The following is a 20,045-nucleotide window of genomic DNA, read 5'->3' as shown; positions in this document are numbered from 1 at the left end:
AAAGAAAAAAGTAAATGTGGTAAAAATGAAGAGGAGCTAGGATTGTACTGTACATAAAAATTGTTTGTATTTTCCTGTTTATTATATTGGAAATGGCAGAGACTACCACAATTAATGCTGCATAATGGTTTCGATCATAAGCCTGTTGCCCATAATTTTCAGAAATTGTCACCTCCTCAATGCCTGATCCCTGGCCAAAGAGGACTTTTTGTTAAGTTTCAGACAAAAGTAGGCTAGACATTGATTTCAAGAACTATAAAAAATAAACTTTCCCATAAAAAAATGTATTTGGAATCTTTTTGAAAAGTCCCACAAGCCAGAGTGTCTGAATTTTGAGGTGTAAAATTTGGCATTGAAATAATCTTCATTGAGGGGTAATTCACTTTTATGGATCCACAGCAGAATTAACTGCGATTAGACTGAGTTACTGGCCTTTGAAAATTGCATGCTGAGCATACTTAGATTTTTCAAAACTATAATCTAAAGTGCAAAACTTAAAAAATAATGGCTGCACATAGAGCTGGTTGAAAAATCTTACTGACCAATTTTCCATCAGAAAATTAAGTGTCATTGAAAGGGAATGGGAAATCCCAGCATTTGATTGTTTTCCTCCTCCTCGCTTGCCCACATCAACATTTCATACCTTCACCCCAAGAAATATCATTTTATGAACCATCCACAACATTTCATTGCAATTATCCCCTTCTTTGCCCTGAAGCATTTGAATTTAATCTTCCCCCAATAGCATTTCACACTCCCCACCAAGGGGTTTAATTTTAGCTATTCCACCATCCACCCTTGCATTCCCTGCCACACCCTAGGCATTTTTACTTTACCATACACCTCTCTCCCACCCCACTTTCCACAAGTGGTTTAGTTTGGCAGTCGCCTGTATAGGAGGGAGAGGGGAGGGGGTAGGAAAACAGGAAGGGAGGGGAAGGATGGTAGGCCCCTGGAAGACTTGTGAGGGTCTGGGGAGGGGAAGCAATAAGGGGGCTTTGGGGCTAGGTGTGGTGCTTGGGAATAGTCAGCACAGCACTGGAGTTGGTAGTAGTGAGGGAAATCAGGGGCCCTGGGCAGCAGCCCTCTCTGGAGGGGATGGGGAAAAGGGGTTAGAGAGATTGGGCGGCAAGGGGAGCCAGAGAGTGGTGGGCAGCTGTTGCCTGCTGTCTATGTTGAGGGAAACTGCTGTCTATCGGCATGTATAACAGCTCTGACTGGCTTTTCTTCCTCCAGAGATGGGGAATTAGGGCAAAGGGCAAACAACTACATGGGGCTTTCCCCTTAAATTAGGGGTTTTATCTGCAGGTGGGTCTGAAAATTTGGAGCCTATGGAAAACCCACAGAGCTGGCAGACTTGCTTGCCACATTGCATAGTGTTTTCCTCTTTGGTAAATGTAGACCTTAATAAACCAGACTTACTCTTATTAGTGCATGCCATTAAACATGTATATTGTGCAACAGACAAGTTAACATTGCTGGAAAACCCTACGAATGCTTTATCTCACAGACTGGATGCACATTTATACTAGTCCTTCTCTGTTTGCATTTAATTCAGCCTTGTTAAACAACTTACCTTATCACAGTAGTACAAACTGGAATCTTCTGTTAAGCTCCCTTTTGTGACATTGTCATATGTTTCTAAAAACTGTTTGTCCACCCCATCCAATGGATAAGAGCCTGAAAAGTTACCAACTCCATTGGGAGACTGGGACAAGGCAATCGGTGAGGTATGAGTCAGACAGTTCTGTGTTGGACTATTTTCCAATACATTCCTTCATTAAAAGAAAAAGATAAAGTACATTAAAAAGGCACTGATATTCATGGGTTTAAACTCAACATACAGTAGAAATTACAAACATATAATATCAACTTCTTATACCAGAGCGCCAGTTAAAATTGAGTGTCACTTTCTATTTAACAGTAGACTATTCTAAATGCTCTAAAATCCATTATTTGGATTATCTTCAAATTTGCTGTGCCTCATAGGGGTGGGGGATAAGGTGATTTGGTCAAAATTTGGGATCATTTGAACAAGGCATTCATGAGATATAAGCTACCCCACAGAAAAATCCAACATCTGTTGACAAAATCATCTGATTTTTAAACTTTTTTGCATACATCTGGGGCTCAAACTACGTCTCTAATCCTCCTGAAACTGATCTCAGCCACTTGGCATTTATCCCAGCTTCTGGGGAAGCAATATTGAAAAAGTTATTAAGGGTAAAGTTTATAGAAGTTTCATCTCTGCCTCCCCCGCCCCCTCAAGCTTTCCCACATCCATAGCTCCTATTTCTTTTCCCCTTTAAAACTGAGGAAGAGTGGGGAGCTGGGTGTTCAGAAAATGGCACAGTACACAGCACTGAGATAGTAGTGGGGATGTTTTCATTCAGCACAGAACACCTGATTGATATTAATGAGCCACTTCACACCTCTCTGAGCTTCCTATGTTGCAGATGGATTTGTAGAGCTCCTTCCCCATACACTAGGCCCAGCTCTGGGGTAGTGGACTTGGCAAAGATGAGGGCGGAACCAGTATGTGCATCTAAGGGAGAAGCAGGGGTCAGAGTAGTGGGGGTTTGTGGGCGGGGGGGGGGGGTTGTCAGAGCAGTGGGCACGAGGACGTGACCATTGGAAGTCATGGAGCAGTGTCGGACCAGTGGTGGGGAATTCTGAGCAGTGTGGAAGAATTTAGGAGCAATTAAAGGGTTGTTGGAGCAGTGCAGGAAAGAGTGGGGTGCAAAGGAAAGCTGTGCAGTAGGAATGCTGGGGGCTTTGAACTCTGTCCCCCAAAACCCTCTCTCATCCTATTCCCCCCCTCGCTCTGTTTATCTTTAAAAAATGTTCCCCACTGACTCCATTCTAGTCCTTGCATAGTTCCTGCCTTCTCTCTCCAGCTCCATAGCCTGTGGGTCCCATTCCAACACCCACTTCTCCCTGTGGAAGTAAACTGGAGGAGAATCAGGCTGTGATACAGGCAGAGAGAAAGAAGACACGGAGATGATGCAGAGGCAGTGAAGTGATTAACATCCAGTCAGTGCATCCTGTGGCCACGGCAATCGTTGCCAAGGAGCCAGAGGCAGTAAAAAATAAAAAAAAAGAGCTGGGCTGTGGAACATGGGGATACTGAGAAACTATTCTTAAAAATGACAAGGAAATGAACTTCACCAAAATTTCATTAATGCAGTTATGGTTGCCCAGCAGTGCCTTCTGCCATACAAGAATATTGAATTCAGCTATACCCAAACTTTTGAAAACCAGGACAAGAGCAGTTACAACAACAAAAACAACCCTCCGAAAACCAAGACATAGAAAATTAAGTTAAAGTACACATCATCCCCACAATGCAACCTTAACTCTGTTCCCTGGAGCTGGAAACAGCCATTGGAAATGGTTCGGGATGAGGTAGAGTGCAATAATAAGTAGGCATGAGGAAGTTCTAAGAGAATGTGCCATTATTTGTGGTGGTGCAAAAATTAGAATTCCAGCATTTATCTGCATGCACTCCAACTACCTTACTTCTTGTACTGAACAGCGGAGGATTAGTTGGAGCAGATTGGCAGAACTTTTACACTAATACAAGGAGGAGTGCATGTTTACGTTGAAGGATTAGGTATTCTTCATTTCAGCACTGTGTTCTGGAGGTTGTATCAGTAGAGATGCACATGGGGATTTTCTTGTCAGCAGTCTGATGACATACAAAACAGTCAGGGCCAGCTCCAGGCACCAGCTTAACAAGCAGGTGCTTGGGGCGGCCAAGGGAGAGGGGCCACATGTGCGGCAATTCGGGGGCGACAGGTCCCTCACTCCCTCTAGGAGCGAAGGGCCTGCCGCAGCCGATCGTGGCTTTATTTTTTTCCCCAATTGCCGCCGCTGGTCGCGATTGCGATCGCGGCTTTTTTTTTTTTTTTTTTGCTTGGGGCGGCAGAAATGCTGGAGCCGGCCCTGAAAATAGTGGTCTCTGGCGCTTAGTGAGGGGTAAGTGAAGGTAATGTCTCAGAAGGAATGCTCTGAGTCAGGGGTGGTAATATTAAAAAAGTCTGGGATGGTTTGTGTGGAGTACGCTCAGTGTTTGAGTATAGGCCAGGTGCAAGTAGCTCCTGTTTGCTACATCTGACCTAGACTGAGTTTTGCCTTAGCAAGAGAAGGTTTTAGACTTTGTCCTATAATGCCCAGGTGATATATTCCCAGAGCACTGTGTAGCTTCTGTATTATTGTGTCTTGGGGCATTGCTTGAAGAGAACAGAATTTAGGTTGCGTTGAAGAGTGGAGGTATGATAAATTCATATTTCCTGGTTTTTACGTTTGCATTACTTTCATTCTTTTCTTCATTTGCCAGTTTTCAGAGTCCTGAGTGAAGCTGAACTCAATGTTTTCAAAGGTTACAAGCCACCACTGTGCAACCTTAACTCTGTGGTTAACCAAGTTTTGGGACATTTAATTTTACTACCTTGCATCAGCAAGGTGAATGGAGTGTTTTTACAACAGTCACAGAATATTCAGTTCAAGAAAGAAACTTAAATTTTCAGCTTTTTCAGTCTTCAGTAGTCCTTATTTTTCATGAGAACACTTTGCTAAACCCTGAAAATGTTTTAAAGTAGTGAACTATATAAACACACACATCATGTAAAATAGGAACAGCACCTTCAAGATTTTGATTTCTCTAGTAATTACTGTCATTAATATTGTATACCTCAAGATATTTATGACTCGAATATAAATTAGTATTATGAAGATACCAAAGTTATATGTGTAAGTGGATCACACTAACAATCTTTGAGGAATATAGCAAATTTTCACATTTCACTTGTAACATCAGATTACAGTCCATAATGATTCCCCAGTGCAGGAAAAGTTAACACTGTGCTAGGGATAGATGTGACTTCCAAACTGCTTAATTTAAGGTTTTGTTGTACTATATAAAGAATTACTAGATAAATCACCACCAGATTTTAGCATAATTAAACTTTTACTATATATTCTACAGAGCAATTTAAAGAAGTGACTCTTTGCAAATTACAATGTTTAGATGCTTACTGGCATGTCAGAATTCAACATATTTCTAAAGATTAGTGTGGGGATTTTTTTAAAGATCTCTATAAAATGACATTTTTCTAACCATTTAAATAGAAAGGCTTCAAAGATTTCATTCGGTCATAATTTTAGTTCATATCTGAAATCCCCACTTTCAACAGTAGAATTTTTGTATGCTTATAAGAAAACTCACTTTGGTGATTCTTGTTCAGATGACCTGTCAAAAACAATAAGCGAACATAGGATAAATATCTTCAGGAGAATTGGAACAAAGCACACCACAGTTCTAATCTAAGAAAAGAACTTCAAGGCCTGAGTGCTGTATTCACAGCAATTTAAGAACTTAATTTTAGAACCTAGAACCTGAACCCAGGAAAAAAATTAAAGATTTTATTCATCACTCAAGAAATATTAAAACTAACCCCAGCATTTCATTTCCAGCACAAAGCCGGCTAACAAAAAAGTGTTATCTGCAATCATAAACTATACTGGTGCACAGCAGTGTCAGGATTCAGATCGTTTAATAAAATACTCCCTATCACTCAAGATGGAGCTCTTTGTCATGGCCCACAAAGACTACAGAAGGCACTGCTGATGCTCTGCAAAAATCACATGCTGAAGACACAAATGAAAGTGGCACAGCCCTTGCAGTTAGCAGAGTTGCAGTATGCTTGTCCCCACAATGCAAGGCAGAACGGCTGCTTACACAGAAAGCCTGCAGACAAAAGCATAACTGCATGCACATGTGTACGACACAGTACAGGAAGCAAAGGCAAGTTAAGTGGCGTTCATTACAGAGCAGCTTGACCAGGAAGAGCAGGGGTTTCTCAAGATTTTTTCAAATGTGGTCCACATCTCAATAGAGATATTGACTTGTGGACAGCTCCTCTCCCATTCATGATTGCATAAATCACTCCGGTCCTCTCTGCAATCATAAAATCCCTGTGTCAACTACAACAATTGCTTAAATGGAAAAGACTAGGAGAGTATTTAATATATGTTTAGCTTTTCTTAATGTGATGGAAAAACTGAACGCAAGGAGGAGAGCCAGCACCATGTCACCAGTCAGCTCTCTGTGGACCTTCAACTGCTCCACAGATCACTGGTGGTCCACAGTTTTGGAAACACAGGGTTGCATATAGCAAGACCAACAGCCCCACCCAACTATAAATAGGCATAGACCTTGACGGTTCCGGTTCCCAACCCCAACACAGCAGCTTGGATGAAGATTTGGAACACAGATCTAGAATAAACACCCTAGAAGTAACTGCCTTCTTCCAAAAGTCAGGAAAAAGTTCTCTTACTGAAAATTTTCCAACACATTTTGGTCTATCACGGTTGTTTTTACTTAAGTGGGCCAGATCACTATATCAAGGTCCAGAGATGAAAAGATTGGTCGTTTTGTCATTTTCTGCAAGAGCAGATGTTGCTATGGGCAGAGCCCTATGTGCTTTGTGATTTTGCTGCCATGGAATATGCTGATAAATTGTGCTCCAGAATATAAACCTTCTTTTAAAATATTTTAACCAATATTTGCATATCTAATCCTTCTGTAATATGAACCAAGCATAAAAACAAATTGGACAGAGATGACTGCAGACGGCCTGAAACATTTCCGGAAGTATAAATTGCTCCCTTTATCTCAATGGTGTATCAACCTGAAACCTAATAATGACAATTTAAAATGCCAACAGTGTTAATTATTTCACTTTTGATCACTGAAACATACAACTAATGTTCTTATCCCATGGTCCCATCTGCTGTCCCAAACTTTCTCAGTTGACAAAACCTCTAGCTTCCCTCCGGAAGACCTTTACAAGACCGTTATGCATTCTGAATAAAAAAATTCTGCAGAAAAGTGATTTTTTTTAAAAATAGCAAATTAAACACGAGGAATACCGTAGCCAGCGTATAATTTATTTTTATATTTAATTCAGTAAAATTGATTTTTAAACGTATCTGAAGCTACCACCGATCTTCTGCCTGTGTAACTTACATGCTTTATATACTGCAGCATTTGAACTTGTTTGACTCATCAAAGGGAGAGAAACAGTTTGGAGGGTGGGGAGGTGGACATAGAGGGCAACTCAGTCAGGGCACAGAGCATTCAGAACTAGGGTGTAGTAGTTACTAGACATGCTCAGTAGCTGTTTCTGAACCTGTACAGGAACTTTTCATTGTGGTCAATCCGCCTGGTGGGTCACCCTCCAAAGCTGAGCATATCAGAGCATCAGGTGGGGTGGTGGGGAAAGGTTATGAATATATGAGTTAAAAAGAGAGCCCTGTGGACTCAGCAGCTGATCATCATAGGACCAAGAAATGTGCTGTGAGGGCTGCATCCCAGTCCTGTAGAATTTTGGATGCAGAGCAATGCTAGTCCAGCTTTACTTACTAGAGAAGCCCTCCATTGGGATGCTTCCTCCACTGTGGTCTGTGTTATAGACCTAGAGGGAGAGCTGAGGGGAGCATATTTTACTCTAGAAGCTACAGAGCTAGTGGAACTTATATCCAGCTATCAGCTACCTGCTTTCAACTGGGATTTTGCCTCAGTTAAAGAGAGAGAATAGGGCAGAGCTGAGTTTTGGGGAGGGTTTGTAAATTCTTGCCTGACTTAGCTGAGCTTACTGGGAGAAGATGGTGCCCTATAGAGAGAGCCTCACAGAGATCGAGGGAATGGATGTTTTATATGCTGATCCCAATATCTGTGCCATTTTGAACACAGGCTGCAGATTTCTGTTTCCTCGGCAACTGAGGAGCAGTCAGCTGTTAACCCAAGGGCTGGAATACGACTAGCTATGGAGATCCCCAGACTGTTTGCTGACGGGTTCTGAAGTGTCGAAAGACACATGTTCCCACTCTTCTCAAGCTCTGGGGAATCCAGGTGACACATAGAACATATTATGGCCACACTACAGAGACTAAGAAAACATCTCAGAGAAAATTAGAGGGGAATGTGTTTGTGTGTGTGTGTGCACTAAAGTATAAAGGATGTTATCTTGAAACTTTATATTTTAATGTATGTAACAGAAACAAAGTGGGGAACTCTGTAAAAGAAACACCAATAGATTTACTAATAGCTTTTCTTTAAAGGTTATTCATAGTTTTCCAAATACCATTTACGATATTTTATACTGTTTACTGTGTGCATTAAATGTTTTAGTAAGACAGTGTATGGCAGTCTCTCTTTGAAATGGACTGGGAACTATTAACACCTGTTATCACGGTTTCACATACAACAGCCGTAGGGTTTGATACTGTGCAATGCTTTCTGAAAAGTCACAACCAGAGAGAACTTTAGTCTGTGCTTCAGCGAAGAGTTAAACTGAGGTGCAGAAAGAAGGGGAGTTTAACAGAGTTACACATGCTATTGTTTTACCATCCCACAAGTGCTGCACCAGAATGCTACAGCCATCTATGGGCCTTGCCACAGAATTTGGTTAAGGGGTAATAGAAAACCAACACTGAGGAACTAACTGCACACCACCACTGGGAGAAGCACTAGTGGACACCCCACCTCACCCCACCCGCAGGTTATATTCTAGGGATTACAATCTCATTGAATAGGGAATATCACTGTGAGAAGGAGATATTCTATATGAGAGTAGTTCTCCACATTGTCTTCTGCAGACCACTCAGTCTACATGATGGTCTTTCTTTTACAATGTCCTCTTTCAACTTCCTAGTCCACTGCCAGACACTTGTTGCTTAGATATTTTATTCTACAAATCACTAGAAAGGGATCTGCTGACCACAGTTTGGTCCTAAATTATGAGTTCATGGGACAGGTGCTAGGGACCTCAAAGAGAATTGGTTTCAGGGAGCAGACACAATGAACACATGGCTTTTCCAAGGATTTTTTTTTGCCTGCCTGTTCAAGCAACTAAGCTAAATAGATTAAATATCATATTACCTGCAAGCAACTTTGTCACCTTGTATTGTGTATGTCTTCCTCTCCTCCTCAGTGTGATATCATCTCCCTGCATCCCATCACTTTATCTAACCTGCACTGTAAAATCCTTAGGGCATTATTGTTATTTTTGGTTATGTCCCTGAAAGGTTCCAAAAGAATGCTGCTGTTGTTATAAACAAATGTTAATAATAAGAGCGGCTAAGCCTTTTTTGATCTACAACTCTGCAGATGGGGGATCTGGGACAACAACTATCTACATCCTTATATAGTAGTTAACTCTAGAAATAGCATGTGTAAATATACCTGTGTATTTCAGTTAGTTAAAAACAATTACATGAACTGTGGTGGTTAAATTAGAAGTCATTAAGTGATATTGTAGAAAATATTATAATGAATGCCAAATAGTAAAGAACTTTAAACAGAAAAAAAAAGTATTTTTGCATTCAATTGTTTAAAACAGATCAACTATATTATATAATGCCATCTGGGAGTAAAAGCCATAATTAAGCATTGCTGCAAACTAGATCCATAGTGTCTATAATGATAGAACTGGAAGGACTTCGAGAGGTCACCTAGTCCAGTACTCTGCACTCATGGCAGGACTAAATTATATCTAGACCAAGATCTTAAAATTTATTTAAAAGGAAATCAGCTATTAAAGCTTTCACATTAAGTGAGGTGACATACCAAAATAATTCTTTTTTAAAAAATTGGTCGCTCAAATTAGTGCAGGTGTAGAAGGTTATACCATACTTACACCTCACTAAGTGTGAAGAAGAAAAAAAGGTGGGTGGGAGAGGAGGTAATAGTTTTATTTCATTAAGTCACTTTAATCAATTTTTTTCCCCAAAGCCTCAAACCTCTGAACACCAGAAAGTAAACATGCTGAATGTCCCCTCAGACTGCTCTGCTCTTGTAAAGAGGAAGGGGTACTAAACTGAAATATAAAAGAATCCTGTGTGCAACTGAATACCCTTTTTTGCTTACAATAAGAGCAGAGCAGATGAGTATGGTGGAGCAGATGAGTATGGTAAGTGCTACGGTGACCATGTTATTGTGCCTTTTAATTCAACTTTGATATTTTCTCAAAATAGAATAAAAAAAAAAAGGAATAAATACCTCAAGTCCTTTTTGCTTTTCTAACATTTAATTAAACATCAGGCACAAAAATTAGACTGAAGAATGTTAACCATTAGGATAACATGAAGGTAAGGAGGAGTCTGGTGGCACCATAAAGACTAACAGATTTATTTGGACATAAGCTTTCAGGGGTAAAAAACTCCACTTCTATCTGAAGAAGTGGGTTTTTTACCCATAAAGCTGATGCCCAAGTAAATCTGTTAGTCTTTAAAGTTCTACCGGACTCCTCGTTGTTTTTGTGGATACAGACTAACATGGCTACCCCTTGGATGAAGGTAAGGTGCAAGTTAAGTGTTGATTTAGAAAGCCTGGAGATTCACATTTTTAAAAACTGATTCACAATTTCTTCCTTCCATCCTATACCACTCCCCTTGCCAGGGGTGAAAGTAAGTTAAAGGACTTACCGGTATGCTGGAGTCCTGAGAAGGGGCTTGGCCTCAACCAGAAGAGGTGTGGCCTCAACTGGAAGAGGCGGGTCCTTTAAATCAAGATTTAAAGGCCCTGGGGCTCCGGCTGCAGCCGGGAGCCCCGGGTCCTTTAAATCACCCCTGGAGCTCCCCGCTGCAGAGGCGGCTGGGAGCCCCGGGGCTTAGGGGCAATTTAAAGGGCCCGGGCTGCCGCTACATCAGCGGAGCTCCAGGCTCTTTAAATTGCCGCCGCAGCCCTGCCGCTGCTACCCCGGGGCTCCGGCAGCCAGGCTGGGGCAGTGTTTTAAAGAACCAGGGGCTCTGGCCACTGCGGGGAGCCCCGGGCCCTTTAAAGCACCACCCAAGCACCGCTGCCACCACTACCCCGACATCACGGCGGCAGGGCTCCGGTGGTGATTTAAAGGGCCCTGGGCTCCAGCTGCTGCAGGGAGCTCCAGGCCCTTTGGCTTCCCCAGGCTAGCGATTTAGTCTGGTCCCGCATAGCATACCAGCTCTTGCCGGTACGCCGTACCAGCCTACCTTCACCCTGCCCCTTGGTCAGTGGTAAATACCTAACCATCACAGAAATGATTAAGAGTGCTACCTTGCATTACTTACTTCCTGACAATACTTCTCTGTGTATTACCTAACAAAGGGAAAGGTACCATGTTTACTCTCTCTGTGGAATGAATATTAATTGTCTGCCCAACTGGATCATTGCAGCTCTACATGTGCAACTATGAACTATTCAGTCTCTTTTCTAACAAAGTTATAATAGAATAGTCATGGTTTTTTTTTTTTAAATTTATAGAAAGTAACTATTCAAGTACTTTGGATACTGGACAGAATAATAAACAATTATACCACGTAATGAAAAAATGGAGATCTCCCACATAACCAACTAATCCTTAATCAATCACTCTAGAACCTAACCATCCTCTCTCTCACCTCTGGTACAAGCCAAGGAAAACAGATAAGCTCTGTAGCGTGTTTGGAAAGTCACTGAATCCAGGCTCTCACAGATCAAGAGGAAAGTGCATTTATGAGGTAAGGACCCTTTACCGAAACTTCTCTGCCATCAACCTCCTCTCTTTTTAGAGGGATGGGGGTTGGGCGCTGTCACAACTGCCTATTTAGTAAAATATTTGACTTACAAAGCTGTATTGTGACAGGATGAATATTTGCTTCATGAAAGCTATTACAGCATATACCAGTAACACTTGCTCATAGACAATGCCTTGCCTCTATTTCAAATTTTCCTTCAGAGTCCTTCAGTATTCTGAATTTAGTTTTTTTAATAGTTAGAAGTCTGACTGTATACATCAGTATGGGGGGAAAAGGGCTTTTTGTAACGCATTTTCTGTCAAAGCTAAAATGTTCCCTTTTTTACTTAATTCAATTTTAAAACAACATTAAATACTGACGCCTAGGTGTCACTTGCCACTTTCAGTCTCTTCTATTATCTATTGTTCTCTTAAACATTAGTTCTAAATAATTACTCAGGCATTCAGATGGAAATTAGATGTAGGACTAGGAAGGAGTGCATATCACTTTTAAAAAAAAATCCATTACGTGGCCTACATATTTTGTCTAAATAGCAGCTCCGTTCCAAAATCTGGAAGGATGAGAGATGTCTGCATAAAATAGGAGTTCACTAACAGTTAAATATGAAAAATGTAAAGGAAAATATTATGGTAGACAATATAACTTTACAAGACATTCAAATCTCAATTAAAAGCAATGACTTACATTATGTTACACAAAGAAAATGAATAGGTGGGGAGAGTAAGCTAGGATAAGTTTGAAGGAATAGGTGATAACAGCGGGTGCTGGTACAGGGAATGGTTAAAAGGTTATTTTTCTGCAAGCAGGACAGAATACGTAGGTTTTGGAGATATCTGTAAACAAGTTCTTTTTAAGTCTCCCCATTCAAGTCCTCTCCTAAAAAGTAATGATCCAAAGTTGTGGTCCTTTAGATGTATGTCTACACTGAAAAATGCATCATGTTGGAAAACATAACAGGTTTTAACAAACATGGTGTTAAACACAACTTTATGCTTGGTCTGGACAAAGAGTTATGTTTAAAAACATGCAAGCTGCTCATGGTAAAATTAAATTACGGCACGTTAAAAATATTTTAAACACTACTCTTCTTGTCCACACTAATGTCAAAGTCATGTTTAACACCATGTTAGTGAAAATGTTTTAACGTGCTTCCCAGTGCAATGCACTGTCCCAGTTTAGACCAGCCCTATTCCATGGCTATTCTGTGTTCTGTACAGAATAAGTTTGAGGATCTCAGTCCAATACCTACTGGACAGGTGGTCATATCACAACACATATCACCAAATTTTGGGACTAACTGCCACCAGAGTTTCAGAAAACATCACAAACTAATAGCCATAGAAAGAGAATTTCCCCCTCTTCTTACAGTGTTCCTTCATAAGTCAGGGTACAGGCACATTGTAGGACAGTGTGCAAATGTGCATGTCACTAACTGCTACATTTTCTGTGGCACAGTTAGTGACTTAATTCTCTAGGGCTATCATTCTGGCAACCTTTCACAAATGCTAAATTCATACAAAAATAAAGGAGGGAAAATAATTAGTAATAATACTAGGATATGTAGGTGCTAAAGATGTTGAACAAAGCTATATCAGTGCTATTTTTTAAATATACATTGCTAGTTTGTTCTTTTGTGACATATCTATAATTTTCGCAAGTTTATAAATAGCATAAAAACGGGATAGGTTTTTAGTTTTATTTTTAAAAAGTGTGAAGTGTTAATCAGGGGATGAGGGTGCTGCAACAAAAATGTGACCTCCAACAAAGGACAGATCTGAATTGGCAGGAAGGCAAAAGGTGCATGTTAATGTTTGTGCAGCACTTTACACTTTCCAAGTGCTAACACAAGAACAAGGAAGGAGAGGAGGGCATATACATTAAGGTCCTTGAAGACTTTCAGGATGGAATGATGTGACCATGCAGAGGTGTGAAGATGTCCAAGATATGCTAAGAGGCTTCAGAAGAATTTTAATTATCAAGGAAAGAATGAACAAACGTATGGAGGAACAAATCAGAGGAGTAAGCATTGAAGCAGCATCAGATACAGGATATGTTTGAGACTTGATAGTATATTTCCAGTATACTAGATGTAGGGGAAAAAAAAAAAGAGCTCAATATCAAGGATCCACTCCACATTTATCAAGCTGAAAAGAAAAATGGCTATCACAGTTTAAAACTACAGATGAGACCATATTATTTCCTGCCAAATAAAAGAACGTCCATGTTGGTGTCATTCAGATGAAGAAAATAAAGGCACGGCCAGATGATATATTCAAGAAAGATATGCATGGAGACAAAGAAGAGATCAGGGATAGATTTAAAGGAGCAAGAGAACTGAGTGTCAACAGCATAGAATTGATGAGGGGATTCAATTTTGAAATAATATAGTAGGGTAGGTGGGAGATATAAGTGTGCAGAGGAATGAGAACAAAACCTTAGGAACCTACCGAAGAGCTGGTTCTTGTCTGAAATGTACTTCAAGATCAAGAAAGAGCAGAAAGAAAACAGACAAGTGAAGCAGGACGAAGAACCAGTAGCCAGAGACATCAGCATAAAATCAAAAGCTTTTAAAAGTTTATCATCAGTGTGGCCAACAGTGCCCTGAGGTCAAGAAGGAAAACTGTAAAGAAATCCTGTTTAGCAAAGTGGAAAGCATGTAATGGCCACTCAGTTCTGAGAGTGGGAGACAGCCAGAATAGAATTGATCAAAGATCCTCTGAACAATCAGGAATTAGAAGACACAAGAGAAGATTGCAGAGAGAGCTAACTGGATTTGAGGAGACAGTTGTTAAGAGTATTGAGATCAAGGAGGAGTTCCCTGAAAAGCAGTGATGGCTGCACTTTAGATAAGGCAGGAGTATCAGTAGACATGGCAAAGCTGAAGATGGCAGTGATATGAGCTGGAGTGGGGTGGCAAAATGGGAGTAGAGAAGACAATATCGAGTTCAAGGAAGGAGTGTTGATCTCTGAAAGACAGATGATAATATTCAGGGGTGGGAATGCTGGAGATTACAGGAGAATTGAGTGGATGCTAGCGGACAGAACTGGTGGATGCTTGAGAGGAGGGGGAGACCGCTCAGCCACAATGGTACTGAGGCACTTTTACAGTGGAAAGAAATGACAAACTGCAGAGTGTGTTGATAAGGAGGAAGCAAAGTTGGGTAGTTGAAGGAGTAAAATGATAGTGCTGATGTGTAAACAAGGTTTGCTAATAATTTTTGAAGTTACAGAACAATTAAATAGTATTATGATAGGGTGTACACTCGCAACACTGTGCCCCAAGGGGTATAAGGGCAATACAGGGCCCACGTAGCCCCACCCTACCCCTACGGGCCTGGCGAATATGCTCTGACTGGAGGAGAGGATTAAAAAGGAGCTCAGAAGCCCAGGCAAAGGGTGGTGGATGGGCTACAAGAGTGAGGAATTCTTCTCCAGCAAGCCAGACAGAAGAGTGAGCCTGAGTGGGGACCACCAATTGGGTAATGTCCTCAAGCAGAGCCTTCTCTAACCATCTCCTCCTTGAGAACTCACAGGTAGAGCAGGACCCCTCCTTTGGACTCTTCAGTTGTGAGGTGATTGGCTGGCTGGCGTATAAGGGCCATGAACCAAACTGAAGGGATCTATAGGCAGGAAATACCCCAGGAAAGCAACTTAGACTCACTGCAAGAAGGACTCTGCCAGTGTTACTTCCTACAGGCCCTGGGATGGGACCCAGTGGAGAGCAAGTGTCTGGGTTCCCCTACCACAACCCATTAAGGGTCTTGACCCAGAAGTGGGTGGAAAGCCAAAGATTCCTGGCTTAAGATAGGAACAGGCACCACTATCACCCTGATACAGAGACAAGGGGCCAGAAGTTGGGTATAATAGCCACTAGCTCCTGGTCCTCTGAGCTCCGTATCATAGGTACCTTTGTGGAAAGCCTGACAGAAGATTATACAGCCAGAGCAAAAGGCCACACAGGAGAGGCTATGGAGTAGTGCATATTTATTTATAAGGATTAGAAGTGTCTCAGAAGCAATTATGAGTGCTACTTATTCCACTTATTAGGATTAATCAAAATCCATAATGATATAATGAAGCCAATGTTCATTTTAAACTGTAGTCTTTTCAGGCTAGGAATCCAGGACATGGCACACACTGTAAACCAATAGTACTATATTACAAAAAAACAAGATAATTTGTTTATTTTAAATTGATATTTAGTGCCAATAATTTAATAACTATTTAAAGAGATGCTGTCAAAACCTACAAACCACTAATGAGACAGCATCCCATTGCCCAGTCTTTTTTTTAACACACTTATTTTTTTTAAACAGCAAAACCTATCCAGTTTTCAAAACAAGGCCTTGCACAACTTTTTAAAAATACTATCTGATAGACTTGGAATTTAACCACAACTTATACAAAATACTGAAATGTTTGAGATTGCGGGTGGACAAACAGGCTTGCAACACATATTTTGTGCTCTCTGGCAGTTCTGCTTTTGTAAGCTGGCAGGAGACTGAAATAGACAAGAACTGTGGAAAGGAGCATTAAGAGACAGCTTTTCTATTCACATCTATGACCTCAAGAAACCCAGTTCTTAGACTGAAAACAAAATGAAAAACCCATCACCAGTAATTAAGGTATTGTTAGTCCATGCATTGGAAGCTACTATTTAAGGAAATTGTCAACCATGAATGTGCCTTTGACATGGTAATTGGCTAGGACGTGTGTGGAGGTACAGAACTATTCTGCTGACTCTCAATGGCAGGCAGACCTGCTAGGTCTCAGGCCTGGTCTACACTGGGGGGAGGAGGGGACAGGAGAGGGAGGGATCGACCTAAGATATGCAACTTCAGCTATGAAGCCTCTCGCTGCAATGGAGTACAGGAGTTGGCGGCAGACCGATCAGGGATCAATTTATCGTGTCTACACTAGACACGATAAATCGATCCCCCCATAGATCAATCACTACTCACCGATCTGGCGGCTAGTGTGGACGTACCCTCAGTAGTAACTCTGAAGGACAGACAATGGAGAACAGCAAGAGAGCTAGAAGGTAGGTCAAAGTTCTGCAGGAAGGAACCCCGAGAAGAGCCAGTTTAAGAGGGACAGAATTTTCATTTCTGAGTCCAGTCCTGCCTTGCGACTTGGATAATAAAAACAATGTATAATATTTAGCAGCAGGATGGAGAGAATACAGTGTCATTTGATCTTAATTTACTTATATATTTGTTCAATAATCTAAATAAAAAGGAAACATACAAATATCTGTATTTTGAAGTAGTTAGTTTCATGATGGAAAAGTATGTTATGAAAAATGCATAATCTTTTAAAAATAGATATTACCTTTATTATTTTTTTAAAAAACCACAGTACATAGTAGCTATATTTTCAAAGTTTAAATAAAATCCAAGTTGTCAGAAGTTAGCTGATGCAAAAGAAGTCTACTTCAAAATTCACATCATGTCACTTTGTGATGTAATCCAACAGTTATAAAATACAACTTCACCTGTTTTAATATAATTCTATTTGCATCAGAGGGAGATCTTTAGAGCTGGATTAATAATTTGTAAATGACAAAGGTCCAATCAAACATTTGGACACAGAAGTGAAGCAAGTTTCCAACTGAGTGCTATTTTTGGACACAAATGTTGATTCAAATTATTTTTTACTGATATTTTTCAATGGCTTTTTTCATATTTCATGTATGCACTTCAGTTAATTCATTCTCATTATTTCTTATGAAAAAGTCAATGCATCATTTTACAATCATTTTAAAAAGCAAAAAGGTAACTGCTAATATTAACAAGCTGTCAGAAGTTTGTAAATCGGGAAAATGGTCAATTCCATCTGTTAAAATAATAACCAAGATAGAGCTCCACTGAAAGTCTTTTGTAGCACAGGAGGTTTTTTAATATATCTGTATACACACACACCCTTTTGACATTCACAACTCAATTTGATGATATTTCTAATACTTAATTACCCACTAATATGATAAAATATTTTAAGTATGAATGACTGGACCATCTGTTCCCTGAAAGCCACAGCTACAAGGCATTCCACATTTTCTCAACACATTCATGTTCCCATTTTGTAATAAATTACAACCAACACATTTTAAACACTGAAAATGAAAACATGTGACTAAAACTCACCAGAGAAACCAATTAACTTTTTCATCAAGAAACAGCGACCTTGCTTGGAGAGCGAATAAACTTGCCATTGGTTCATTTACCACTGATGAATGCTTTAAAATAGTAGGTAACGTACCCTCCTCGCTTCACAGTAAACCTATCTAGAAAGATGTCATCCTTATGCCTTTCACTTTCTATAGGATACTCAGTAAGTACTGATCATAAAGCTGCTTGCCCTAAATACCTTACAATCTATGTCAAGCTTTAAAGAAAAAAAAAATCACCTAATTTTTATATAAACTACCAGAGAGCTCTATTCTAAGAACTGAGGAAGATAAAATAGAGCTGAGCAAAATCCCAAGGGGAAAGGGACAACTAAAACAATAGAGAACAGTAGTAAATATCTCACCTTCACAAACAACTGAAGGAAACATCTGCAGAGATTGGTTTTGCCCTTGTGGCATTCTTGAAATCCAGACTTTTTTTTTTTTTTTTTAAATATAGTTAGCACCTGGTAGTGCTGTTAAATCTAAAATTGTGTCAGCATTTTCATTATCATCTTTTTTCAGAGATTAATAGGAGGGACAGGCTCAAGATTCAAATGTATCTTGCCTCTCAATTATATTGGTGGGGGAAAGGAAATAATCTTTTAGAACCACTGGTTGAGTTCTGCTGCTGTGGCCCTAGTTTGGGATCCGAGTTGGATCTAATATGCAAACAATGCATGGGTATGGAAAATGAACTGTTGATTGAAATCTTGTGAGCACAGCTTGTGGGATTCAAGGCCTACAGAAGGCCATTACCCTGTGCACCTGAAGCAATTTTTAGAGCAGCAACAACATGGGAAGTAGGTAAGCGGGCCCAACCTGACCCATTCCAGCCACGTGGAGACTAGGAAAGAGGCTGGAAAAGAAGAGAAAAATATGAGGAAAGAAGGATCCCTTTCCACTGTGACCACCTCTTCCCCAAGTATCAGGGGGTAGCCGTAGTCTGTATCCACAAAAACAACGAGGAATCCGGTGGCACCTTAAAGACTAACAGATTTATTTGGGCCTAAGCTTTCGTGGGTAAAAAAACATGAGGTCTTTTACCCACGAAAGCTTAGGCCAAAATAAATCTTTAGTCTTTAAGGTGCCACCGGACTCCTCTTCCCCAAGCTACACAATCTGCACACTGGAGCCCTCCACTTTGATGCAGTCAGAGGAGAATTTCTGCACAAAAGTAAAAAGCATCATATAGCTACTTGCCCTTTCCACTTCAGTTATTGTGCAGGAGTCCAATTATTTAGAAGATACTTACAAGGAAATATCAGTGCTACTTTTTAATTAGAGAAATTTATAAACTGAATGATTTTCAGTTCCAGTTCAATATTTACATATACATCAATCTATATCAGAGGAGTATGCAGAATTTATCTGCAGCAGTGCCAGCATATGATGTATATACTCAGATACACTGCAGCATTACACATAGAAATTCATGTGAGAGCACCAGTTGATTTCTAGAAAGCTATATATCCAAAAATGTTGCTATTTATAATAAGGCTCTTCCATTCACCTTGTACTTCCACTATTCATTGGGTTCCTGTTCAAGGGATTTATAGTAAAGACTTAATGTGTGATTGTACAGCCATGGAATTTGCTGCAGAATCCACCCTGGCCGCAGAATTGTGTTTCAGAATCTAAATTTTCATTTTTTAAATCATTATATTTCTAACCCTTATTGTTGCAAACAATCTTGAAAATGTCAAGAGTGTAAACCAATGGAATGTTATCTTCCTGAGCCTGTAGACAGCCTAAAGGAATGTCTTAGATATATGAACTATCCCATTCATATCAATGAAATTTTAACTTTGAAACCTACAGAAGACAATTTAAATGGCAATATTAAGTATTTCATTGCTGATCATTTTAGCAGAAACATCCAACTAATCATCAATTTCAAATTGCTCTCATGCCTCTCCATGTGCCACAAGCCCCAAGTTCCCCTCGGGTCCAATCCAAACCCAATAACCTGTGCAATGCAACTGTGTTAATACAAAAATCTTTGGCATAATAGAGAACTGGAAACATGGCTACAGCCTAAAATAAACATAAAAATTAATACAGGGGCTACACTAGTGATTGAATTGTCCATTTTAATTCATTAAAACATACTTTTTAAAAATTGTTTTTAGGTTAAAATGAAAAAAAACTGCCAGAGAATTTTCCTTCTACCGAGAAGCAGTTTTGAAGAAGCTAAAATCTTGCCACAGAATTTAGTCCAGCTTGCCAATGTCTGGTACAGTCCTCTGATAGAAATTTATCCAGCAAGGGATCTAGTACACAGCAGTAGCTCTGTGAAAAGCAATGCATGTAGCATTAAGAG

At 40.1% G+C, this 20,045-nt stretch overlaps 1 protein-coding gene across 4 annotated transcripts in view; it reads right to left on the bottom strand.

Annotated features, from left to right (window-relative positions):
- PTPN3 (protein tyrosine phosphatase non-receptor type 3) overlaps nucleotides 1–20,045 on the bottom strand; it is a 287,151-nt gene that overhangs the window by 58,732 nt on the left and 208,374 nt on the right. For 3 of the 4 annotated variants that reach the window (XM_054018775.1, XM_054018773.1, XM_054018772.1), the window contains 2 exons: nucleotides 5,228–5,251; nucleotides 1,577–1,775 (listed from right to left, as the gene is read on the bottom strand). In XM_054018775.1, the coding sequence (XP_053874750.1) occupies nucleotides 1,577–1,775; nucleotides 5,228–5,251 (223 nt within the window). The remainder of the gene's footprint in view (nucleotides 1–1,576; nucleotides 1,776–5,227; nucleotides 5,252–20,045) is intronic. The other variant, XM_054018774.1, reaches the window with a different exon arrangement.

The sequence above is a fragment of the Malaclemys terrapin genome, chromosome 2 (assembly GCF_027887155.1).
Source record: "Malaclemys terrapin pileata isolate rMalTer1 chromosome 2, rMalTer1.hap1, whole genome shotgun sequence".
Taxonomy (NCBI): Eukaryota; Metazoa; Chordata; order Testudines; family Emydidae; genus Malaclemys; species Malaclemys terrapin.
Note: the sequence above shows the minus strand (reverse complement) of the source record. Positions and strands in the feature narration are given on the sequence as shown.